Raw genomic sequence first — 24,717 nt, 5'->3', positions numbered from 1 at the left:
GTGTGTGTGTGTGTGTTTTCATTGCAAGCCATTCAATTCCACTAAGTGCAGCAAACAGGGAGATGGTTTTTCATCCAAAGCATAAAGATGGAAGAGAAGAATACAGATTGCTGGCTAAATGTGAGCACAAACACACACAGGGGCACACACACACACGGACACACACACACACTGATTTCCACAAGCAAGCATTTTATCATTGGGAAAATAGCATTTGGAGCGTAGCCTGGCCATGAAATAGCCAGCCTGCGTCTTGAGGAGGAAAGATAAGTGTTCACGCTGTCGGAGACACTCCAGCTGGATATGAAAGAGAAATTGGAGCACCATACAATAAAATAAGATAGAGTTGTCAATTTTTAGGTATCTATAGTCAAGCATTTAGACATAATTATTGCTATAATAATATTTGAATAAAATTATAAAACAAGATTAAAAATGATGGTACTGTAGATTTTATTGCACACTGTAATTTTAATAATATAAAAGATAAAGTGAGAAATTAAATAATTGTAACGAGTAAGATGAAAGAGCCTCTTTTGCATTAGAAGTAGAATCATAAATTTATACTCATGAGAATGCGGTACAGTTTATTGTTACATAAGCCTCGATTGTAAATCTACATGTCAGCTGGCAGCGCCCCCTGGCGGCATGAGTGGCGCAGTTTAAGATGTTGCTCATTCATGCATTGATTTTTTTTTCTTTTTTTTTTGCACTCCCATTGATCAGGATAAGTGTTAGTGACGGGGCAGAGGCTTGAGCGGAGGGAACCAAAGCTGGGCTGACAGCCATGTGCACGCCTTTGCAACATGAAAGATGAAACTGCGTCCATCCAGGGTTTTACTTTATACATTGACCCCCCCCCCCTTTCTTTTTCTGTCAATAAAGTGCATCAAATGTTTACCAAATGCTTGGTTAGTTGAATACTGTATTTGATGAATACTAAACAGTTGTGGTTTTATGGGACGTTCAGAAAATCATGAAATTCATTTAGCTTCAAAATTGTGTTCTGATATTTTATATTTAGATTATGATCACCTGATTTAATGTTTATAAATGAACATTCTAGATAACGTTTTTAACTGACTTTGACAAAGAACTATTTCTTATCTTTATGATTGAGAGGTCAAAATATTAGGATCGCCTCTGTCTTTTGTTTTGGTATTCATCAAAGACAGTATAGCGGTGACCAAAGCAGGCAGGAAAATAAGACAGATGGACTGTCAAAATTGAGCAAAGAATGGAAAGAGAGAAAAAGAAGGATGACGAGAGCATGAATGATGGAGCGATTACGAAAAAGTGGAACATGAGGGAAGGAGGGAGAAGTAATGGGGAGAAAGTCCCTGATGCATTTGGAGTGCAAAATATACAGTCACTGACTATTTATTAAAATGCATATGAAAACAGACAAAAATGTTGGGAGGAGGTAAGCTAACCAGGCTACCATACTTGCTCAAGTCAGTTCTCGAGCTCCAGTTTCGTGGTGTAGCAGTTAGCCACTAGCTGTACGTGCATGTGTAGGGTTGACAAATTGCGCTTGCCTGGAATTCGTCAGAAATCAAATCAGTTTCTGCATCTGCGAGGAAATGGAACTGTCACATCAGATAAACTGATGGATTAAAACTGCCTACATACATACATATGGATATGTTTATTTATGCAATGTGGGTGTGTTGAAAGTAAACATGCAAGTGATGATCAACACTTTTGCATGGCAGTGTTAGGGCAAAACATTCAGGCCACTTCTCGAAAGCATAAAAACGTCAGGAAAGGTCTACTAGATCATGTGAACTTTAAATTGTTACACTCTGAAGGGTTGCAGTTGCTCATTCAATACTTGTTTGAATGTGATTGGTTCATTCGGAACACAACTTCTTTCCCAATTTTAAGGAGGGTGTGCACACTTGTGCAACCACGTATCAGTTGTTTATTTTTCGTTCCACTTTCAAATCGATTTTTCTAAAGTGTACACAAGATATACGTCACCATACTTAAATAATAATATGACACCACATTTATTTATTTATTTATTTATTTATTTATCCTTGGAGTGCTTGCAAAACGTCAAAAAAAAAATAAAAAAGCAACAAAATGGCTTACCTCTTCGCAGCAAGGAAGGACGCGGGGTTTTCATCCATGCGGTCGCAATGTTTGCTTCATATCGAAGTGAAAAATGCATCACCTTGCTGGTGTTAAACTGGTCTTGTTGACGTCCGCACAAGTCGAACCATTCGTTTATTTTTATGCCTCTGAGTTTTTGGCTTCGGGAAACGAATGAAGAAGTTGCAAAGTTAATCGGCGTGTTCTTTTTTTTTCTTTCAAATTAGACAAACGGGCAGAAAAAAGTTGTTGGCCGTTTTCCGGTTAGGGCTCTGACGTCATATACATATATAGATATATAGATATATCTACATATATATATATGCGTGCGCCTGTATGATATATGTAGATATATTGCTAGATAGTCTCATTTTATATGGCAAAGTCGATCATTTGAAAAGGTGTGTAGACTTATAGTTTCTGTATGTTTGTTCATGTGATGGCACATAGATGATCTCTTGGCTTGATTTTATGGCTTTCAGAGGGAGGCACGCTCTACTGCACATATCGTAGACGCAGCTATGACAGTGATTTAGAGAGCGGAAAAGACGCGCACGCACAAATACACGTATAGTGCACAACCCAACCTTCTCACGCAACTCGGATGGAGAGATCAGCATCATTGCACCAGAGGTTTCTGTCAATGACTCCTGAAATTGTTCTGAGGATGAGAAAGTGAGACCACATTGGCAGGAGTGCTTTTGGGCACGGACGGAGCAGCATTTTTTTTTTTTATGTCACACATCCCCTTGGTGATAAAAATGTTTTGAATCATTGTGATATATATATATATATATATTTATTTATTTATTTATTTATTTATTTATTTATTTATTTATTTATTTATTAACCATCCCATTTCAAGTATCTGCCTATTCGGCCTTAAATGTATAAATATTAACTCTTCGGCCTATTAGTGCGTGTGCATTAATGTCCTTATTTCAGGTAAAATAAATGAATGTGAAAATGATGATTGACGAGTTGGAATAATTTTACCCTTTCACACAAATCTTGCTATCGCACTCATTAGCAGGTTACAAAGTTAGTTGAGAAGCCATTCAAGGTTGCGTGCGCTGTCGTGCGATTCAAACGTGTGATTCAAAGTGATGCGGAAGAGGAGGCCATAAATCAAAGTGTCAACATCCTTGCCATGCTCACCTGAAAATGTCCACACTTCGAAACATCTACTAAGTTTTCCACTCACAAGTTTAAGGTGGCCAATGATTTGACTTTCAAGGGAAGGTGAATAATATGTTGCTTGCTTGTACTTTTACAATGCTTATTGTCTTGCTGCTCCTTTTGTATGAATATCACACATAATATTACGCTCAGAAAAAGCTCCACTCATCACTCTACTGACAAGCCGATAATAACATGGCTTTACGGCCAGCGGCTCCCACGCAAACACACTCACACACACATTGTATTGTATTCATTTGAATACGTCAATGATTCATGGCTTATGGCCAGTGTCCATGTTGTTTTGCCCACAGCCAAAAATCTTTGTTTGATGTTTTCATCCGCGCACTGATTGTTTTTAGTCTCGCGGGGAGTAGACCATTATGTATGACGTCAGACGCTATAGTTTCGAGAGGCACAGGAATGGGAATAAAGCTGTCTGACTGGAATGGAAATCACAGGTGTTTGTCTAGGGACATGGTGAAGCAGCATGTGGCTCGTTATCTAAGGCTACTGAAGGTGCTGTGTGATATTGTCACGTATATGTTACCTTTCTCCAGAGGTGGGAAAATTGCAAGGATATTATATACCTAAGGGCCAAAAAAAAAAAAAAAAAAAAAAAAAAAAATCATTCTCCCACCTATGCTAGGTGTTGTAAAAAAAAAAAAAGTTGGATCCTTCACACATTTTCATCAAGCATAGTAGCGGGAAAATCATGGAGCTGAGCAGGAATTAATCCACCTTGGGGCGTCCACTTGTGTCACATTTGAGGATGTTTTCCTGCAAAATTACTTATTGATTTTTTTTTAGGGGACTGTGGCACTCTCTTGCTCTCTGCTCTGGCCTTTTGCTCTCTCGTTTATTGACTTTTTGGCGTGTTAACACCATCATTCTTATGTCAGCTCCGTTGCAAATGTTTGCGATTCATCTTACTGCTGAAACAATGTTTTTCATTACACTTTGGTGGCAGCATTACCAGACAAATGTTTAAAAAAATCACAAAAATTATGTTTAGTAATAGTCGAGATTTGCTGGGCTGTCTGACATTGACGTAGAATGGGACCACAGTGAGATAGTGATGTGTTCATATTAATAGCGGTGTACATGCTTTTTTCCCCCCAAGCGAGCAAGCATGTAGTAGCCACATGCCAAAAAGAATTAAAATTACACCGCTTGAGAGCAAATGAAGGCCAATGCTGCTTCATATGCTTTGGACTTCCAGCCAAAATTGCCATTTAAAAAAAATCAAACAGATTTTGTGTCTTATACTCTTCCATGCGAAAAAAAAAAAAGTATTGGGACATGTGCTTGTAACATTCTATAAGAATTGTATAGGGAACTTTTTAAATAATTTCCATGTAGGTCCAAAGAGTCAATGCCTTGAAGTCAATTCTTTGTGTTTAATCAATGTGACATCACAAGTTGAGCTTTCAGTGCCTGTTGGCCTAGTCGTGATACACACACTCCATTTGGAAGGGGAAGATAATACGACACAACAGTATAATAATGAAGAAGATACAGTGTGAGACCTACGTACGAAACTGATGACATCAGCTCTAAAGTAGAAGCTTAAAATCGACGGTTAGCTCGCCACTAAATGCTTACAAAGATTTACCATTTGGCCTGAAGTGGAAAGTCAATGACAGTGCATTTTAGCTTGGATTCATGAAAATGACCTTTGTTGTTATTCAGGATGCAAGTGGACGAATATTGATCCGTGATCAAAGGTGCTATTGTCGTATAATGGCTCACGTTAGCATCCATCTGACTAGGAATAGCTAAAAGTTGGCCTTTTGTATTCATTTGTTTCATCTGTGACTGCAATATATTCTGCATCTTCTAATTGTTCCTTGTCCCTTGATAGGATAATTGATGCCAGAAGGGGGAAATGAGGCTCTGCGGGGTCTTGCACATGCACTCAATCACAGAAGCTGACTGAAAGAGTTCAGTTTTCTTCTTCATTAATTTTACTAATTAATCACATGATTATTTTCAAATGAGAAATTAGTACAATAAAATTACAATCCTATAATACAAATCCTATATTACAAAAAATAATACAGAATAAAATGAACAAGAAGAATAGAATAGAATAGAATAGAATAGAATAGAATAGAATAGAATAGAATAGAATAGAATAGAAAAAATATAGTATATAGAACGAAATTGTAATTGTAAATATTCGAATTTCGAACAGGCAAAGCTCGGCCACCACTTTTCTGCCTTCTGAGGACCCCGGCAGAAATCCAAAATGGCGGCGGCCATACGCGTGTGTTGTGCCCTCCGCATCACCGTTGGAGGTGAAGTATTCTTCGTTTATATCATTTTTTTTACTAGTTTGTTGTGCTTATGTGTTGTATGATATTGTTTGTAATTTAAAATGTCAAGTCTGTGTTTTAATTGGGGCAATTTCTGCATAATCTGTCAGGATTTGCGACTTGACCGTATACCGTCTATTAAGGCGTCTGTCCTTTTTTGCGCGTGCTATTTTTGCGTCTACAATGTAATGGCGAGATGAACAATAGCATACACTTGCACTAACTCTGACTTTCTGTAGTTATCGAATAACGCCTAGGTGTCTTCTCAGGTGCATCTTCCTTCCGCGCTATAGGTGGCGCCATCCATGGATGCCAGCTGCTCAGTCGAGCGACCCCTGCACTTCCTTGTGTGCCCGTCGGGTGTTGGCAGCCAAGCAGACATGGCAGCTTCTTCAACAAGTGTAAGGACATGTTATCATCAAGACATAAAGCATTACCTGCTGAGCCCTTTTAAATTGCTTTAGTAACCAAAACTGTAGCACCAATAGAGGCAATTATATTTTGCGAAAATTTGTTGTCTCGCTGTAAGCAAGTACAATATGCAGTAATAAAGATGATCCTGCAAGGTGATCATTTGCTAAAGTACGTTGTCATTTCCATGTGTGACAGTGACGGCTGAAGAGCTATGGAAAGGCGTGCTCGCCGAGTCTGGGGCTGGCGCCAGGAAGGGCAGAGGAAAGAGAACCAAACGCAAGCTGAGGCGCGATCTGAACCGAGGCCAGACCATCGGAGAAGGTGACTTTGGACTTCTGAAGTGTTCATGAGTTAACTTTAAGAGACCATTTTGTCCCTGACTTGATTGCATAGGTCACGGAGGCTTCCTGTGGCCTGGTCTCAATGCGCCCGTGTTAAAAGACGGCACCATGCAGAGTATTAGCCGGAGAGGTCAGGCAGAGCAGCAGGAAGTGAAAGCTGAACTCGGTACGTGTACACGCACACACATATACACACTCTTTTGTTGATGTTGTGAAATGGAATATACGTTGATGTCGTTTCCTCCATTTTAGTGCGTCAACGTGACGAATGGGAGAAGAGGAGAAAGATGAAGGTGAAGCGGGAGCGAGGCTGGACGGGGAATTCCTGGGGGGGCATCAGTCTGGGTCCCCCTGATCCAGGACCTAATGGAGGTAACATTAACTTAAAAAAAAATAAAAAAATCACTGTACGAAATAACTTATTTTAGTTACAAGAATATCCAAATACAGGCACAAATATATTAAGATATTTGTTTTTTTTTTTGCAGAGACCTACGAAGACTTCGACTCTCGTGTCATTGAGGTGAGTGGCATTTGTTAGCGTGCAATCAGACAAGATTATAAAAAAAATTCAATCTTGATAAAAATGGTTGAGTCGAGAGTAAAAGTGCCGCTCTACTCACATTTCAACTGCCCTGCGGCCATAGAAAACGGATTAACTGCTGTTGATGTCATAGTATAAATTGTATTTAGGTGCAAAAAAGGAAACGATGAGTCACTTATGTGTGTGTGTGTGCAATGCGTAATGATCTATGCATGTGTAGACACAAGTTGTGTCTCTTCATTTGTGCATGCACGTGTAATGTACCGTTTTTGTCCCAATGCAAAATTGCAAATGTGTGTGCATCCATCCGTATGTGTGTGTGCGAAGGGTAATGTATATTGTGCGTATGGGTGTGCTGATATTAAACAGGATCTAACCCGAACTCAATTAGCATTTGGTCGTTTGCTACATTATTGGTGTACACACACACACACACACACACACACACACACACACACACACACACACACACACACACACACACACACGCGCGTGCTATTAAGTTATGTGCGTGTGCGTTTTATTGCGGCTTCTACAGCCCTCCATGAATAAAGAGCCCCGCTGCCAGGAATTAGACTACTCCCGATGGCCACTTTAGGTTCCCATCTCGAGTGCTTTTCTGTGCGCATGCACATTCACTGTAGCCTAATGAAATGAAAAAGGCTTACTGGAATAAAAAGGCCAGGCTCCCAAGGACAATGACATCAGCATGCAATGACAGACTGCAGTCAGTGAAGAGGAGCAGGAAAAAGAAGATAGGGAGCGCGTAGAGAAGGATGTGGCTAGAAAAAAGGGAATGGGTGATGAAGGAGTAAAAGAGGGAGGTGAGAGAGGTCTATGGACATCATGCGTGCCAGTTGTCTCTGCTTCGCTTCCGTTTATTTAATTGGTATTGGACTGTTTTGTTTTATCAGTAAAATGTGCAACCTTGAACTTTGTTTTGAGTCACATTGGAAGACAAAGCATACGCACACATAAATAAAATTAAAACATTCAAATAAAGTTGGGTTGAGCTTAAACTGAAGAACAATGCGGTCGTCAAGATCAGTGCTGTCCCCCATTGTGTTTGTAACGCCATTTTATGCATGTTTGAATGTACACGACTGTCCTCACATTAGCGATTGTTGTGCCGCAGGTGAAAAGCGTGTTCAACATGACAGCAAAGGAGGGTAGAAAGAGGTCCATTAGCTGTTTGGTTGCCGTGGGCAACGGCAAAGGCGCCACAGGTATATACACTCACCGGTTGTCCGCCAATGCAAACCACAAACATTAACATTGGTGATAGAAATAATTGAATGATACAGTTTTAATGCTTTTGAGGACTGAAGGACATTTCTGCTAAAGTTGACTTAGTTCAGCGCCCTGTGGTACGTCATTCTCTAGTCAGACATGCTTTTTAATTCAAAATTGATCTGTACAGGGAAACAATTTTGTTTTAGAATCAGTATTTCTTTTCTTTTTCAAGCTCAAGGTCAGAATGTGTGAATAGTGGGCTCCATTTTGTGTGCAGGTTTTGCCTTGGGGAAGGCAGCAGACAGACCCACGGCTCTGAGGAAGGTGAGAGCAATGATTATTACTCTTTGAAATTATAACCACCTTGAACATTGATTTTTTTTTTTTTCTCTCTCACTTGTTGGCGGAGGTAATCGTCTTGTCAAAGCAAAGTTTTTCATTCAGCTCTTGAACTAGATGTTTTATAGCGCTGACTCTGAAGTGTCTCTCATTGTATTTTATTGACTTTGGAGTCAGAATTGCTTCTATTGTGCGCGTGTGTTTGCGCAGGCAAAGAATCGAGCCATCCACTACTTGTACTACATCGAACGATACAACAACCACACCAGTAAGTACAATCGCAGGTTTTGAGAAGCAAGCCTGTTTGTTGGAGAAATGTCTCATAATTGCCTGCCGCACAAAAGTACGCAATTGACTCCCAGAATGCCATGGAAGACGTCAACAAGGCATTTTGTTTGCTTCAACTTCACATGATGACATAACAAAGTGAGCGATAATTGTTGTCTGCTTGAGTCATGATTATGAAGCACACAATGTTCCCAAAGCTCTTTTTGTCTGACATTTAAATCTTTTTAGAAAGGAACGTAAACGCAAATAACAAGCAGCTTGCTTTGATAGGCGGCAGACAGAGAAATGCGAGAGTCTACACAAAAGGCCATCAAAGCACATTGGCAATATTAGCTTTTTTTTCGCAGAGGATAAAGAATATATGCTTTAAGACATTGATGAGCAATTCACAATCATTTCCAGTGGTAAAAGATATCATGACACATTTGTTTTTTCGTTAAATTCGATCTCTTTTTGTCAACAGTTTATCACGACATTGAATCCAAGTTCAAGAGGACGACGCTTCGTATGAAGAAACAAAACGAAGGTTCTCACTTGACTGTCTAACCGAGGCATTATTGTCTTAATTAGAATTTCTAAAGTCGAATCCTCCGTCCAGGTTACGGCCTTCACTGTCACCGCGCCATCATCACCATGTGCAAGCTGATTGGCTTGAAAGACATGTATTGTAAAGTGGAAGGATCCGTCAACCTGCTCAACATCACCAGAGCGCTCTTCGCTGGCCTGGCCAAGCAGGTAAAGGCAACTGCGTCTTCATATTATGTGAAGGAATGTCGCTTTTTTTTTTTTTTTAATAGTGTACCTTTGATACGTGAGGTAATAACCAAAAGCACACCAAAAGCACAAAAAGACAGCAAAAGTATTTAATTAAAAATGCTAAAAGAATTTGGATTGACATTAGCGATCCAAATATTTGAAGACATTTAAAAGCAATGGGAAGAAATAAAAAGTAGCCTGCTGAGATAGTAAAACAAAATCCTGGAAATATCCAAGCAATATCTTCTGCAATATTTTTTGACGTAATATTAGATTATATATAGACACACAAATATCTGCAAGAAAGCGCGTGGTCACCCTGCCAACGACCGCCGCCATCCTCAGGAAACCCATCAGATGCTAGCGGAGAAGAAACAGCTCCACGTAGTGGAGTTCCGGCAGGAGCGCGGCTTGTTGCCCGTGGTGGTGGCGTCCCCCAAGAACGGGGCTCAGGCCCAACCGGAGCCGGAGGACGAGATCCCAGACACGCGTCTGCACTGGGACGACGTGCGCGCCTCGCAGGGATTCAAACGCTCCATCTGGGCTGGTGTCAAGCGTACCATCTGGTAGAACTGCAATTCATGTGAAAAAGCTGTTTTATTTTGGTTCTTTTTTTTTTGTATCATATTATGAAAATCATAATGACAAGCCGACGTTCTTCTGTGATGTGAATTGAAATAAAGTGCAACTTAAAAATGAACTGGATCTCTTGATTCATTGACCCATTTTTATCAAAATGTCTGATACAGGTATTTTTTGTATGTCCTGTTATTTATCCACCTAGTTTTGTATATATTGGTCAAACATTTTCACCAGGATGCACGGCACTTGCAAAAATGTTGATGTATCCAACATGAAAACAAAAGAGCTGTCCAGAGCTGGAATAACATGATTTTTATTCTTTTTTGAAAGTATAAAAGTAGTAGAAAAGAAATAAATGCCTAAAGATAGCGCAGATTAATGAGGAAATGCTCAAGTTTTTGAAATGTTGCTTAAAAATAAAATGGTCTTTTCAGAAGTGTTTCCATCGTAGGGACGACAGGACGGCGTGTATGAAGTAGAGCAGCGTGGCCATGAAGGCAAACACCTGCAACAGACAAAAAGACAATTGACAAAAAAGAACCGACTCAATATAAGATTATTTTTTGTGTGTGTGTGTGTGTGTTAATATTACCACAGCAGCAATATCAATCTGGTAGATTTGGAACACTCTAAACTTCATAATGAAGGTGATGTAGGCTAAATTGACCCCAGCGCTTAGGTAGAACAACGCAGCCAAAGAGTGATAAGCAAAATCCTAACACACAGAGAAGAAATTAATCCCAATCTCATTTCATCTTTATTTCCCTTTATGTGTGGCCTTACAGCGGCGACCCACGCCGAGCTGTTCCTGTGACACCCGGCTATGAAGATGATCACCCAGAGGAGCGTCATGACGAAGCAGAAGACAGATACGAACATCACCCAGCCCAGAGGGTTGGGGGGCTCCACATGGGTGGAGGCTACCAGGATCCACACCAGCCCACCCGTCACCTGCACGTAAGGTGAAAATAAATTGTGCTTTTCTATCACATCCATCACACGGTGTTTATTTTGTCAGTTTATGGCGAGGCAGCCATTTCACCACATGCTGTTGACCGAAAATGACATCATAGTGCCGAAAAGGTTCAGCGAACGACCGGCAACGGCAGATTTAACCAACATCATCATATTCATTCAAGAATTCCTAGAAAATGGCTTTTAATTTTATTTTATTTTTCAACCAGATTGTTAGTCAGACAAGTTAGCAATTTCATGTAAGATTCTTTTTTTGTGTCAAAATAAAAGAATGATGTCATTTCACATTCAGATGTGACTCTAGAAAGGATGTCGTCATCGGTGAAGGTCACTCACCAGTTCAGGCAGGTAGAACAAATCTGGCACCGTCACGCATATTGCTAGTCCACTTGGCAGACTTCCCATGGATTGGGTAGTGGTCGCCGCCATCCCAGAATAGTCGGACCTTTGTCTTTGTTCCGATCGGTGGGGACGAAAGAAACAGCAACCAGGTGGAAATGCTGGTGAGGCCAATTTGGCCGCCAAACCTGTTCTGGTATTGTTAGTGTTTCCCTCATCTCCATACACGCCCTCTTTTTTTTTTTTTTTGGAACTGCTAAGGTGAAATTTTGTGGCCCCGGGGCCTCAGTGAAGCCAGATGGAATATCGCTATTGTTTTCTTTTTGTTTGAGTTTGACACACTGGATAAGAATCCCAACACATATATAGAAGATCCAGCCTTCAACACTTTTGTAGTCGAGTTATTTTATTTCACATTGTGTTTTTGTAAATATATGTGTCAAGTGAAATCAATCAAATATATACAACATGTTAAGTGTTTTCAATCACTTTGGAACATTCCTTCATACGTGATGATGTTTATAGTCAGCCTTTCAGAAATGAAAAGTAGGATTAAAAAGATGGAGGATGTTTTACAGGTTTGGTTGTAAACACAGAAGAAAGAAAAAGTATTTTGTATACATGTGTCGCAAAAGGTCGTCGATATTGTCGAGTCAATGTCGACAGTTGGTTTTATCTATTTAGCGCATTTTTTTTTTTAAACGGACACGTGGTTTTGTTAGTAAAATATAAAATAATTTTTGGTTCACTTAGTGTGTTATCATGACAATTAAGTAGGCAATCATAAAAAACACAATTGTAACTTTAAAGATAGTAGACGCGCTGTACTGAAGATAAATTTAGCCCGCAAAGAAATCGAGGCATCAGAATATTTGTATTCTGTATTTTATTTTAGTTTGAAATGTAAGTTTTTTTGCATTTAAATTTTTTTATTTTTTTTATTATATTTATACTCCAGACAAATGCATTATTTTAACATGGTGCATGTGCAGTGCTAGAAATGCTAAATTTAAGCACAATTTGAAACGTTTCATTGATTTTTATACATTATTTTATGTTATGTATACCGATTGGACAAATCCTATTTTATTATGTTTGAAGTCGGAACTGTTTTTGCGATAGTTCTCCATTTAATGAAAACAATCATATTGAAAATGTCCAAAAAATAAAAGTGACGATGACTTAAGTGTCTGTTTGCATGATATAAAAAGTAATTTGATATTTTTTAATTCCAATCTGAACAACAAATTTAAAAAAGAAATGCTTTTTGAATGCCAAATATTTCATAACTTGATATTTTTTTGCAGATTTGATGAGTTAACCTCATACATGTGACATCTAGTTTGTTTACCGCTCATTCAGTCATGTGACTTTTGCAATTTATCTGTAACAGCTTATAAAAGAATGTACACATATAATAACCAGAATAAAATCATGAATAAGTGTTTCTATCTTCAGGATGAAGCCTTTGACATCTTTTTGGTCGTCCCCTTTAAGCTCTGTGCCATCGGATGGCGGAGAAGATGGCGTGCAGGAAGTAGAGGAGCGTGGCCAAGTATGACATCACCTGGATGACATCCCAAAAACGGATCAGCATCAGGTCAGTAATTTTCGACCTCAACAAAAAAAAACTCTCGAAGAATGTGGAATGAATGTTACATCAGACATTGGTTGACTTAATCGAGACATCCTACCACGGCGGCTATGTCCAGCCTGTAGATCTTGAGGCTTTCTCCGTTGAGGGGCCCAATGGACACGGTCCCCCCCGAGTTGATGGTAACTCCCCAGCCTTTGAGCACGGTAATATAAGCCAGTATCACCGACACGCTCAGATAGAACACCACCGCCAAGAAATGGTAGAACGTGTCCTGCAAGATGGAGGAGAGAAATGATGATCGGATTCCACTAGAAGTAAGCGCCGAACGGACAATTTGAACCAATCGGCGTTTATTACCAGAGCTGGCCAGACACTACTCTGATTGGCCCCGCACAGGAAGAGGAAGAACCAAAGCGTGGTGAAGACAAAACAGAAGACGGAAACGAACATGACCCAGCCTAATGGGTGGTCCGGGTACACTCGAGTGGACGCCACCAGGATCCACACCAGACCGCCAAAAACCTGTCGGAAAAATAAAATGGATCAGAGTTTGGGAAGATGAGGTTAAGGGGCTTCGTATTGGAGAGTTAGGAAGTCAAAGTTGAGGTTGTTGTTTTTTTTAAGGTAGTTAAAGCGGTGATCAAACAGCTCCTAACACTTGTCGGTATCTCTTAAAGGAAACAATAAGGGCACTCAATAAGCCTTCAAAAAGGCGCAACCGCCCCTACCCCGCCCTCCTTTGACAAACATTCCCAATGAGAGATGTTAACATAGACACAATACACAATGGTGAATATTTAACTCTACAGCCCCGTTTATGAAAGCATGAAAAAGTCGGATTCTTCTCCGAGATATGACTAGAAAGGCGGCATTGTTGGCCGAATTAGTGCCACCTGGTTTAGTCATGCGACCACACACAATGGGCTCGTTTACCAGAGCAGAAATGATGTTGGTGAAGCAGCATGTGGTTCATGATCTTCATTGAGTATTTAATGATCTACTAAATTCCTCGTCTCCGTGCTCTATACAAATTTTTTTTCTCTTATCGTGTATGTAATCGAGTTACGCTTCATTAAGAGACACAAATGCCGCAAAGCTGAGCAAACAGTTCCGTTTCTGTTCTGCGATGTTCTTACGGGTCAGGAAGTCACAATCGGCGCCACACCCCGAATATTACAGGCGGCCTTGTGTACTTCTCAAATATGAAACGCTCTGTTTGATCTCGGATTTCCGCTCAAGGAATTTTCTTCGCTCGCATTTGCTCGATGCACTCACTTCGCAAGAGGTGAATCAAAAGTTCACATAGACAAAAAAATAGCATTTAAGCTAGCTTAGTCAGTTAGCTAGTCGGCAGTTAGCGCACTTAGCAGTTTAAATAAATTCACGTTAATTAAAGCATGCTTCAAGCAAATCTTATCATTTGACCTAACGAAATGTTGCTAGCTTAATGCTAATACAACAAGAAATGTTATAGACATACAAAATCATAAAAACATGAGATATCTATACATGATATTGCAGGAAATAACTTTTTGTGTCATTTTTTGTTTGGTGGCGAGCCATGAGTTTTGTCTAAATGTCAAATGAGCGTAGGTCTCGTTTTTAACGAGTCTTGCGGCTAAATCCCCGCCGCCAAAAGCAAACATTTCGAGTCTGCCGTGCACCGGCCACTTGTTGTCGGCAAACACGGGCCGCGTTTGTCCCAAAACCAGACTGGCAGGTTTTTGAATGATTGACTCGACCGGCCCACACCGTAAAAGGAGCCGAGAAGATGACCGGTTTCGATTTACGCCCTTTCTCACCTCTTTGAGGTTTTTTTGTTTTTTTTTTTTCCCCCCAACTGAGTCAAACAGATTTAATCCCTCTCCTACTACACCAAAGAAAAATTGCCTCCAATTGTGGGCGGGAAGGAGGACATCCAATTTTTGAGGCCCAAACGGCTCAAGAAAAGGAAGTTAGCTCTTAAAGTAAATAAAATAATTAGAACAAATTTAATTGAAACAAATTGTTTTGATAAAAAAATACTCAATTTAATTTTGTCAAGTGGTTGCACAAAAAAAAAATCATCTGGATCCAGATACATTTTAAAAGTTGGATTCTGATTATTTTATTTCACGCAATCATTTGACGAAGTAAATCTGGTACAATATTTTATTTTTTTCAGTTTGTTGCATTTTTTTCCGAGACGTGCTTTTCATAACTCGCAATGCTTGATATTAGCACATAATATACTTTGACCCCTCCCCAAAAAATATATTTCATGCTAAAATATCACAAGTTTAAATTCTAAATAATTCTTCCCCTCAAGGACATAACCAAACTATGAGTCGACAAGTTTGTTTGAATTTGTTCAGTCAAATCTTTTGTTTGCCACCGTTATAATGTGACGATGAACCAAAAAGTCAACAGTAACCTGCTAAACAAAGTCTGCACAAAAATGCTCCAATGTCCTGATATTAGAGAGCACATTTGAACATTTGGATGTTTCTCTGTGTTTTTTGTTGTTGTTGCTATGGTGATTGACTGGCCTCAAGTCTCCATGTACTAGTTGCCATGGTGCCACTATATTGCGTTGGTAAAAAAAAAAGAAAATAATGGAGTGAATTGAAAATAAAATAGTAAGTAAAACTAATTACAAAATAGCACACGCAAAAATCTATTTCTAATCAAACATAAAAACAAACTGAAATGAAATTTAAGAGTGCAAATAAAATATTGAGGAAAATCAACCAAAATGAATTTGAAAAAAATGTTTTAAATCCTTTTTGGGTTTCCAAGCTTCCTCATTCTGATTGGCCAGGTGGTCGATTAACCTCGCTCATCCTCGACACCCCTAGCAACACTCGCCCCTCATTTGAGAGCAAAATTGACACAACTATTCACAACAAACCACCAACTCAAGAAAAACACAACGCGCGACGCACGTCTTGGCTCTCCCTATCCCAAAGTCACCAAAACGACTCACAAATTCCGGGATGAAGAACAAGTCAGGGATGCTGGTGAAGATTCTGCCGCCGGTGGGCAGAACATCTGCCGACGTGGTGGAGGCCATAGTCCTAAACGCACTATCAATGTGTGTGTGTGTGTGTGTTTATGTAGAATGAGATGTTCGGTTGCTTTTAATATGCTTTTTACGTAAAGGCCGCCTCCCGCACCTCCTCCTCCACCACCTGCCCTCCGCCTACCATCCATGTGTGCATGTGTGTGTGTGTGCATGTGTGTATGTGTGTGTGTGTGTGTGTGTGTGTGTGTGTGTGTGTGTGTGTGTTTGTAGAAGCCCTGTAAGAGGCAAAGTGGCTGTTTACATACACATACAAAAAGTGATTGTGAGGCAAATTGTGCATGTGGGACATGAAAAAGAGATGCAAGTCGTTTGACTGTGCGGAAAATGACAATTGAATGTGTCAAAATAAAACTGGATTGTTCTCCAAAGTCTGCTAGCTTGTGACTAACATATAATGCAAAATGCCATAGACGGGCTAAGAGAATTAGCATTGTCGATTGCAAAACGTATATTTGAACAAAATGCAGACGGAGAATAACAAAATACTCACAGGCGTATATTCTTTATCCTCCGGTTAATGTCAACAAAATAAAAGCATGGGTTGAACAATATTCGCAAAAGTATTGGAACAGGTGGTTCATGCTACCAAGAGGCAGTAGTTAAATTTGATGGGGAAAAAAACAAACGTGTCATTGAACTTGTGCTTTTATTTTGTCACATTTGGCGACTTCCTGCAATGAGTCCTAATCCGCTCGTGTCGAATACCGTTTTGTACTCCCATCTTGTTGATGGTGCAGCTATTTGGAATCTGTCACCGTGGAAACCACCTACACTGTGTTTGAATTCATAGCTGCCAGGAGACACACTCATAACACACATACACACACACACACACACACACACTAGTTTGCAAATTACTCACCTAACGGATCCATTGATGATTGATTTAGTCAGACTTAACGGCTCCTGAAATTTTTATATACTACATTTATATAGATTTTTATATACATGTCAGATAGGTTTTTTATTTTATTTTATTTTTTTGGGGAGTCGCAGCGGTTGTAGCAAAGGACTGTCGTCTCGTCTTTCCCAATCATGCCTAACCTTTTGTCAATGCTCAGGCCTTGTTGAACCCGCTTAAAACTTCCTGATGACGACTTTTGTGCTTTTGTTACGCTTTTGCTTTCAATTGACTCGAGTAAATTGACCAAAATAGACAGACGCTTGACTGTTCTCGCCTTTATTAAGTAAAAAAAAAAAAAAAAAAAAAAAGGGGTCACGCCACCGGACCGACTACCTTTTAGCTGTTCTTCCACACCAAACTTGTTAAAGCAGAAAAGGGATTTTCTTTTAAACTGGAGGAAAATCGAAGGTAAATCTGTGCTGTTGTTTTCTGGGCTTATATTAGCGTGACCTATGAGGGTAAAAAAAAAAAAAAAAAAAAAAAAAAAAAAAAACAACACAGAAGACTGTGTGGTCACCTGGGGGATGGCAGTGGAATGTGGAAATACACGCTCTGTTATTTGCCAGCAAACAAGCAGTCGTGGGGAGGGGGGGGGGGATAATATGTTTACACTCCAGCACTGTGTCAATTTGGAATTTGAATTTAATCTATAGAATAAAGTCTCATTAAACTTTCTCAAGGGCTTTTATGGCCTAACCACTAAAAGCAGAAAAATAGGTATAAAGGTTTTATAGCTGTAACAGGGAAGCTGAGACTCCACTCAAAAAAAAAAAAAGATAAAATGTGGACCAAAGCATACAAATGTTCTGAAGGCATTCCTGTGGATTGACCAAGTGAGTGGCTACATGGCTCCTTTTATAACAAACTATAAAAAGAACGCAAACTACCACTAATAATTAACACACACCACTCATTTGGTACCCCATAACGCTACACTACACACACAGTGAGTGATGTTGACTTTATGGGTGGAAGTAGAAGGATTCAGTTCAGTAAGCACTTTAATGGCAAGCCTAGAAAAATGTACTATAACCTCATAGCAGGTGACCATGAAGATTTGTGATTGGATAATCAGGATGATGTGCCAATGTACAAACTAAATAGCTGTCATCTGATTAAAATAAAAAAATATATATTGTAATGGTTCACAAGATATTTTGTAGTCAGAAAATAGGACATTTGTTTTTTTATGGTAATGTGCAATTTACTTTTTAATAAAAACATTACAAAAATATTCACGCTTTTTTTTTTTTTACTGATCTCTATGTGTTCATTATAAAAGTTTTAATATTGTTAATAGTGTTCTCTTTTGCTCTAGCGCGCCACGCGGAGGAGGTCAAAAGTCATCTCGTTGATGTCAAAGGCCAGGGGAGAGTGGGTGGGGTGGGCTAGGATCTCCAAGCTCTCTGACTGGCTGCGGGTCCGCTTGAGTGCCTCCAGAGTAGACGAAATGAGACGGGAGCGCTGCTCCTCTGACGGAGTGTCGGCCCAACGGTGGGGCGGGAAATAAGACGTGTGCAGCAAGAAAGATGCAGATGACTGGAACGTCTTTGCGAACTCTTGCTTCATCTGCGCCTCGTCTCTCTAAGTACGTGCACACACACACACACACACACACACACACACACACACACACACACACACACACACACAAAACAATTTAGGTAGGCGAGCTCCCTCTATATGTAAAACCAAGTACTACCCACCTTCTGTGCCCTGCTCATGTTGCTTTCCGCATCCATCCAGGCACTCTGAAAATTTGAAAAAATAAATGTTTTTGCATGTCTAGAAAGATATTTATTTTAGTATAGAACTAATCAATTTACAATTACATTTTTTTAACAATCTTTTTATGAGCGAGGCTATCATAGCCTTAAAAGCAAGAACACCTTAAAAGTTCAGCCTTGAAAACTGATACAATGTTTGACAAATAATAATTATAAAGTGGCTGATACGCACTCTCACAGCATCCAGCAGGTCCACTTGGTCCACCAGGATTGGAAAGGTGGCAACCACGGGATTGAATATCAAATCTGAACAAAAGAAAGTCAAGGAGTGAGGCTGAAACAAACGTGTGTGTGCGTGTGTGTGTCTTACCTGCATTCTGCATGGTGGGCCGGTTCACCAGCAGCTCGTCGGCTAGCAGTTGTCTGTACATGGCCAACAGGGGGACGCAGCTCAGACAGTGCAGCAGCGTGTCAGGGAGGAGGCTATCGAAGGAAAAAACTCTCCGTTTAGTTCCACCACACTCGTACGCACGTCAAACCTCTCACCTGAGTTGCGTCTTGATGCGGCTGTTGGGCGTCTTGAACTTGACGATGAGTTTGGATAGTTGCCGCGCTTTGAGCATCTGCTGGAACACGCCAGCCGCAGCTGGAAACAAAATAACACGCAAATCCTTTTAAAGCTCGTTTTTTTTTTTTTAAATACCGTAATTACGATCGGAGAATTTTCAGGTTTGTGTGTCGCCCTTACATGATCGAGGGAGCAACCCCTCCACGTCGACGTCCTTCTCGTAAGGAGTGCCGCCGCTCACCGGCATCTCGTATGTCCTGTGCAATTACACAATTTAGTCATTAATTCAAAAAAAAAAAGTGGCAGGCTGTTATCGAGTGAGTGTAGAGAGGCTAAACGTTAAGCATTTTCTCTTTTCGATTCCAAACCAAACAAATGAATTATATACGATACCTGTTAGGGAGTGGATGTCCTGCAGCGTTGTTTAGTTTGAGGAAAGCCCAACCGCAGCTCAGGTCACCTCGCTCGCCTGTGGACTAAAACGCAGCACCTTCAAACGACTGCTTGGCTAAGCGCCTTTGATTTATGCTCTTGTGTTCTTCTCATTACGTTGCGGATGAAGGTGACACCGAGCTCAAAGAGGATACCGAGATCGGGGCTGTCGGCGTCGCAACGGAGGAAGCAGTCTCCGTCCAGGAGCGTAGGCAGGATGCCAGTGGTCTGCGACAAACATGGGGTTAGTGTAATGTGAAGTTGCTTACTATCTGTCGGGGGGGGGTACCCGTGGAGAGAAAAGCCAGGTCTTGGGGTTCTTGGGGTTGTAGGTGGCCCTCACTGTGTGGATGTTACTCAGCACCTGGAGTGTAACAAAAAGCAGCCTTTGAATTTTCCAGGAGATTACATCATAAATGGCGCCACTGTAATGAATAGAATATCTTGGACGAACCCGAGTGCCATCAAAGGCGCAGAGTCGAATGTGTCTGCTGAGGACCTGGACGCCGACCCCGGGTGTGGGGATCCTCTTGCAGCTCCACAGGGTGAAGCAAACGCACGTCCGAGGATGTCGTGGGCGCACCTGCGAGAGTGACAGCGGCTATACGTTACTCGTATAGATACACAAGGTAGAAAATTGTCTGAACGCCAGATATTTTCTCACCCTGCCGGTGTCAGGATCTAAGAAGAGGTCGCTGAAGGAGAGCTGTGATTGGCTGAGCTGCGGTTGCATCAAATGACTTCCTCTGTATTTGGCCCCTAAAAACATAATATGCATTTTCTGTATCACTCCATCCATCACTCACATTGATTAACGGTTAGTTTAGCTGTATTGTTTTAACGAGATGACACCAACCTTCGTCCGTCAGCAGTTTACTGAGAGTGGAGGGCCTGAACCCGGAAGGGATGGCGCCCATTGCGGAGAGGACATCGGTAGCGTCAATCTGTCACGCGAATCATCCAGGAATTAAAACAGATGTTTTGAGAGGGGGGTCATAAATTATTTCTTGTACCTCGGTTAGAGCCTTTCGGAAAGTGGACCAGTTGGCGTGAGGAGTGTGGCTGTGGTCAAGAGCAAGTCTGTTTTCAATGAATGAAGAAAAGGTAAAAAAAAAACAAAATCACATCAAACCTCTGCTTCTCCTCTTCTTCTTCGTTGTCGTGCTCTTCTGAGTCCTCTTGCTCCTCCTCAGCCTCGTCGGACTCTTCATCTTCTTCCTCCTTGTCGTCGTCGCCGAGGACAGAACCGATCTGAAAATAATTGTTTTGATACTGTTGATGTTGTACCATCGTTGGATTGGGCAGCCGTGCCTAATATTTTGAATGGCGAGCCCGGACCTTGAGGTATGTTCTCGGCACCACTCCTCTGTCGCCTTTGGCATTCTCGGCCAACCACCAGCCGTCACTTGTCTTCTTGAGGATTTTTAACGTGTCACCCCGCTAAAGCAACAATATTGTTCAATTGCTGAAATGATATTTGCTATCATGTTCCAATTTGGAACCAGTTTCAAACCCCAATGTAAACGCATCACCTCAACTGTCAAATCTCCTTCCTGGTCCCCCTTGAAATCACTAAGCGCCGTGTAGACGCAAGGCTCCGACAGCGGGGGTGCGGTCGACGCCTGACTCTCATTTTTGGGGCTGTCTTCCTTATCGGCGGTGTCTTCGTCACTTTCGTCCTCGTCACTTTCTTCAGTTCCGTCCTCGCCATCTTCATTCTGGGCAACGCTGCGAATGAAAAGGAGGACTTTTTTTTTTTTTTGCGAGTATGGCCTTTATACTGTAAGTAAAGCTACGGACCTCGTTGATGGCTCCGTGCTTGGTCCCGGTGGCGAGAGCTCCACGGAGAGTTTGTTCAGCTCCTCCAGGACGTTGTGCAGTCGTCCTTGCTCGTCTCGTTTTCTCTGGTCGTAGTTGCCCACAGGAGCAATCTCATCGGCCTACAACGTACATCGCTACCTGTAAATGTCTTGCAACAAAGTAACCTGAAGACACTTCATAAAAATGTCAACCTTGGTCAGTTTTGTCAGATTCTTCAGTGTTTTCTCTGCAGATATCTGAAGTTCTTGGCATCTGTTTAAAATTGGACACCTTTAGACACAAAACACACAAATTTAAATAGTTCTAAAAAGATGAGTTCACCTTCTAAAGGACTCCTCTTTGGTTTCCACCTCACCCTTAACATCTTTCAACAGACTCTCCAGCTGGGAACAAAGAATACAAGTGAATCATTTATACATAGGGCTAAACGGCTCTGACAAAATATGTGCAACACTTAGCTTTTAAATGTCTGCGGTTGTATAATTGACAAAATATTCTCCTGAAGTGGAGCGAAAGCTAAAGCTAGCTGGTGACTGACGTGTTTGGAAACACACCCCCCCCCCCCCCTTGAGTTTAACGTCATAAAAGTCAGCGTTTTCGATGACAAACCTTGCCCCTCATGTCGTCCACCTCTCTGTGGACCACCTGCAGGGGTCCCTTTCCCTTGGATGGCATTTAATCGTCCTTTTTAGCGACCATAATTCTAATTTCGGTGCATGCCAGCTAGCAAGCTAACCAGCCGAAATGTGACGCCACGCGCCCATTGGTCAGCTGGTCGCTTAGCAACATATGTCTACTTCCGGGTAGTGTCGCTTCACATTCAAAACGACATGTTAAATGTCCGACCACTTTTACCACTCTGCGGTTACTTTTAGGGTGCAAAGGTAAACTTCATATCACTTTGGTTAAAAAATAAACTAAATTAGGTTTGCGTAACTACTCCGATGACCTTCACCGGGCGTATCGCGCTTGTTGTGAAACGCGTTGCCTTCGAGAACAGCTCGTTATCTTTAAACGTTCTAAACTCAACACAATAATTCTTCAGATATAAAAGTAAAGTACATTCAAATATTAATTAAAATCATTTCAATCCAAATTTTGTGCATTAGATTTTCAAGTCAGTTTACGCAGTTTAGTATGTTCCGCACATACAACGTCTCGGCCACTACTATCCCGTGAGAACCGATTAGTTAGAATCCCCACGCGTTTTTGAGACAATGAACGCAACAAACACATGTTACTTTCTTCTGCATAACATTATGTCATTCCGGTGTCATGGCGGCTCCCGTGGCCCTCGTCCAAGGTGCCAGCCGAGGTCTGGGGCTGCAGTTTTGCAAATACATTTTAAAAGACAAACCCCCAGCGAGTGTCATAGCAACGTGTCGGAACCCGGACGGGGCCACCGAACTGCAGGGGCTGGTTGGACAACACCCGAACCGGCTGACGGTGCTTCAGCTGGACGTGAATCGCGAGGAGGACATCCGCGAGGCAGCTGAGCGGGTGAAGAAGAGCTTTGGTCGGCTTGATTTGATGGTCAACTCGTCCGCTCTGCTTCACCCCTCCGGGAAAGGAGAGACAAGCCTGAGGGATGTTTCTGCACAAGTATGCCATTTATTTGTAAAAAGAAGCACCAAACTGCAGTTTTAACATCACATCAGTTTTTATTTAACTTACTCATGAAGAAGTGCTTCCATCAAACTTCAAATGTATATATTTTCTCCCATTTCACATGTTACTCCTCAAACTATGTTCTGCAATCAGCAGGTTTATTTTTACTCCTGGTTTTCTCTTTTCAGGGCATCATCGCCACCTTGACCACAAACACAGTGGGTCCGCTTGTTATGGCCAAGTACTTTGCTCCACTCCTGCAGAAAGGCGGAGGTGGCTTCGGTCAACAGCCAACAGACCAGGCCAAGCGACACAGTGGCATTATCGTCAACGTCACAGCCAAAGTCGGCTCCATTGGCGACAACGGTAACATTTAAGAACCATTACATGTTCTACGTAATACTCCTGTATATGATTGCGTTTGAATTCTCGTGATGTATATTCTTTAAACTGAAGGTCTTGGCGGCTGGTACAGCTACAGAATGTCTAAAGCGGCTCTGAACATGGCCACTAAAAATCTTTCCATTGAACTGGGCCGGAGCCGACCCAAGGTAATTTACTCTTATTTGCATTTATACATCAGGAAAATACCAATGGCCTACCAAATGATGCTGTACCCCCCCCCCCCCCCATCAGGTGGTGTGCGTTTCTTTGCATCCAGGAACTTTGGACACCGACTTGTCTAAACCGTATCACAGAAACGTACCCGAAGGGAAACTTTTCAGCACGGAACGCTCTGTGGAGTACCTGATGAGCATCATAGAAGCACTGGATGTGGAAAAGACAGGTAACGCCTACAGCTGGGATGGAACCCAACTGCCCTGGTAGTCAAACAAAGGAAGAACAAGGACTCTTCATATTTTAATCTAACTAATAGGATTGTCAATATTCATTTGAGCAATACATTATGGTGTGATTTTCATGTATCTAATGTAAAGGTGTGCTCTTGAATTTAGATTTGGATAAATTTGAGAAATATTGGCAAATGATCAATCTCTTTATTTCATCAAATTCTGATAACTATGCAAACTAAGGATGTTAGACTAAAGGTTATTGTGCATTATTTCCCTTTGATATGTTTACAGAAGCTTTTAGTGCGGTTTATACTATTATATCAGTAGCTTAATTCAATTGGTTATTGCTCACTTTTCTCCCAATATACACTAGGTGCTGTCCTATGTGTCTTACTCTAACCCGCCACCAGATGGTGGTAAAGTACCTCTGCTACTAAAGAATGCAAAAACGCAGACAAAAAAATAATCATTTCCATCTTTCCCGACATTATGAACTGTTGCGTTTGCACGACGAGGCTTGCAAAAATCTTGATCATCTTATTTGTTGTTAAAACATTCAAATACTTAATTGCGGTAGTTTATGAGCTGTCACTATCTCTTAATCCGCGCGTCTTTTCTGCAATTGTACTTTGCATTTTTGCGTTGAGTCGATATCTAATTATGCTGTGGCGTGCAATAAAAGCAACATGTCGTGACTGTGTGTTGACAGCCGGCTTTGTGCACATCAGTCGTCAGTCCGGTATGTAGAGGGAGGGGGGGGGACGCACTCCACGCTGCACAAGGGAATGACAGCGGGT

The 24,717-nt window shown here is 41.2% G+C and overlaps 5 protein-coding genes across 7 annotated transcripts; 2 read left to right on the top strand and 3 right to left on the bottom strand.

The window, feature by feature from the left end:
- The first annotated feature begins 5,477 nt into the window (after positions 1-5,477).
- mrps5 (mitochondrial ribosomal protein S5) lies at positions 5,478-18,340 on the top strand. 3 transcript variants are annotated; one of them, XR_015067381.1, is made up of 14 exons: positions 5,478-5,576; positions 5,864-5,995; positions 6,204-6,329; positions 6,402-6,515; positions 6,602-6,721; positions 6,838-6,872; positions 8,029-8,119; positions 8,404-8,450; positions 8,676-8,733; positions 9,217-9,279; positions 9,352-9,488; positions 10,877-11,048; positions 12,903-13,005; positions 18,289-18,340. XR_015067381.1 is itself a non-coding variant. In XM_085921930.1 (12 exons), the coding sequence occupies exons 1-12, from the start codon at positions 5,528-5,530 to the stop codon at positions 10,077-10,079; spliced, it is 1,197 nt and encodes a 398-aa protein (XP_085778056.1). In that variant the 5' UTR covers positions 5,478-5,527; the 3' UTR covers positions 10,080-10,203. The 3 variants fall into 3 exon arrangements, 1 of the variants encoding a protein (XP_085778056.1); XR_015067380.1 differs by having other exon boundaries at positions 10,877-11,053; positions 18,289-18,339; XM_085921930.1 differs by lacking the exons at positions 10,877-11,048; positions 12,903-13,005; positions 18,289-18,340 and adding an exon at positions 9,855-10,203.
- Positions 9,887-11,554, bottom strand: LOC147050059 (myelin and lymphocyte protein-like). Its single transcript, XM_085921934.1, has 4 exons — positions 11,403-11,554; positions 10,875-11,042; positions 10,684-10,806; positions 9,887-10,596 (listed from the first exon to the last, which is right to left on the bottom strand). Exons 1-4 carry the CDS (start codon positions 11,493-11,495, stop codon positions 10,522-10,524), a joined length of 459 nt encoding a protein of 152 aa, XP_085778060.1. The 5' UTR covers positions 11,496-11,554; the 3' UTR covers positions 9,887-10,521.
- LOC147050058 (myelin and lymphocyte protein-like) lies at positions 11,807-16,075 on the bottom strand. The gene is made up of 4 exons (XM_085921932.1): positions 15,968-16,075; positions 13,360-13,524; positions 13,100-13,273; positions 11,807-12,972 (listed from the first exon to the last, which is right to left on the bottom strand). The coding sequence occupies exons 1-4, from the start codon at positions 16,052-16,054 to the stop codon at positions 12,898-12,900; spliced, it is 501 nt and encodes a 166-aa protein (XP_085778058.1). The 5' UTR covers positions 16,055-16,075; the 3' UTR covers positions 11,807-12,897.
- On the bottom strand, positions 18,039-22,405 carry nphp1 (nephronophthisis 1). The gene is made up of 20 exons (XM_085921929.1): positions 22,128-22,405; positions 21,840-21,901; positions 21,710-21,770; positions 21,498-21,637; positions 21,230-21,425; positions 21,036-21,137; positions 20,830-20,948; positions 20,711-20,759; positions 20,554-20,641; positions 20,362-20,456; positions 20,152-20,280; positions 19,987-20,061; positions 19,815-19,925; positions 19,659-19,741; positions 19,446-19,522; positions 19,244-19,343; positions 19,068-19,180; positions 18,930-19,003; positions 18,677-18,721; positions 18,039-18,554 (listed from the first exon to the last, which is right to left on the bottom strand). Exons 1-20 carry the CDS (start codon positions 22,191-22,193, stop codon positions 18,285-18,287), a joined length of 2,055 nt encoding a protein of 684 aa, XP_085778055.1. The 5' UTR covers positions 22,194-22,405; the 3' UTR covers positions 18,039-18,284.
- LOC147050055 (uncharacterized) lies at positions 22,195-24,607 on the top strand. Its single transcript, XM_085921931.1, has 4 exons — positions 22,195-23,120; positions 23,315-23,492; positions 23,583-23,677; positions 23,763-24,607. The coding sequence occupies exons 1-4, from the start codon at positions 22,794-22,796 to the stop codon at positions 23,952-23,954; spliced, it is 792 nt and encodes a 263-aa protein (XP_085778057.1). The 5' UTR covers positions 22,195-22,793; the 3' UTR covers positions 23,955-24,607.
- The last annotated feature ends 110 nt before the right edge of the window (positions 24,608-24,717 follow it).

The sequence above is a fragment of the Syngnathus leptorhynchus genome, chromosome 10 (genome assembly GCF_054491065.1).
Source record: "Syngnathus leptorhynchus isolate UIUO chromosome 10, UIUO_Slep, whole genome shotgun sequence".
In the NCBI taxonomy this organism is placed as follows: Eukaryota; Metazoa; Chordata; class Actinopteri; order Syngnathiformes; family Syngnathidae; genus Syngnathus; species Syngnathus leptorhynchus.
The sequence above is the reverse complement of the archived record's forward strand: the minus strand, read 5'-3'. Positions and strand labels throughout refer to the sequence as shown.

Bases quoted from the DNA above. Each gene is read 5' to 3' on its own strand.
- mrps5 (XM_085921930.1), top strand. From the start codon at position 5,528: ATGGCGGCGGCCATACGCGTGTGTTGTGCCCTCCGCATCACCGTTGGA. The intron at 6,722-6,837 runs GTAACATTAACT...TTTTTTTTGCAG, and splicing joins TGATCCAGGACCTAATGGAG to AGACCTACGAAGACTTCGAC. The intron at 9,280-9,351 runs GTTCTCACTTGA...TCCTCCGTCCAG, and splicing joins TATGAAGAAACAAAACGAAG to GTTACGGCCTTCACTGTCAC.
- LOC147050058 (XM_085921932.1), bottom strand. From the start codon at position 16,054: ATGGCCTCCACCACGTCGGCAGATGTTCTGCCCACCGGCGGCAGAATC. The intron at 13,525-15,967 runs GTGAGTCGTTTT...TTTTTCCGACAG, and splicing joins TGTTCTTCATCCCGGAATTT to GTTTTTGGCGGTCTGGTGTG. The intron at 12,973-13,099 runs GTAGGATGTCTC...GATGTCATCCAG, and splicing joins GGCTGGACATAGCCGCCGTG to GTGATGTCATACTTGGCCAC.
- nphp1 (XM_085921929.1), bottom strand. From the start codon at position 22,193: ATGCCATCCAAGGGAAAGGGACCCCTGCAGGTGGTCCACAGAGAGGTG. The intron at 21,426-21,497 runs GTCCGTAGCTTT...TTTCATTCGCAG, and splicing joins AGCACGGAGCCATCAACGAG to CGTTGCCCAGAATGAAGATG. The intron at 19,742-19,814 runs GTAATGAGAAGA...GCTGCGTTTTAG, and splicing joins GTGTCACCTTCATCCGCAAC to TCCACAGGCGAGCGAGGTGA.
- LOC147050059 (XM_085921934.1), bottom strand. From the start codon at position 11,495: ATGGCGGCGACCACTACCCAATCCATGGGAAGTCTGCCAAGTGGACTA. The intron at 10,807-10,874 runs GTAAGGCCACAC...TCTGTGTGTTAG, and splicing joins GCTCGGCGTGGGTCGCCGCT to GATTTTGCTTATCACTCTTT. The intron at 10,597-10,683 runs GTAATATTAACA...TGTCTGTTGCAG, and splicing joins AGATTGATATTGCTGCTGTG to GTGTTTGCCTTCATGGCCAC.
- LOC147050055 (XM_085921931.1), top strand. From the start codon at position 22,794: ATGGCGGCTCCCGTGGCCCTCGTCCAAGGTGCCAGCCGAGGTCTGGGG. The intron at 23,121-23,314 runs GTATGCCATTTA...TTCTCTTTTCAG, and splicing joins TGAGGGATGTTTCTGCACAA to GGCATCATCGCCACCTTGAC. The intron at 23,493-23,582 runs GTAACATTTAAG...TTTAAACTGAAG, and splicing joins CGGCTCCATTGGCGACAACG to GTCTTGGCGGCTGGTACAGC.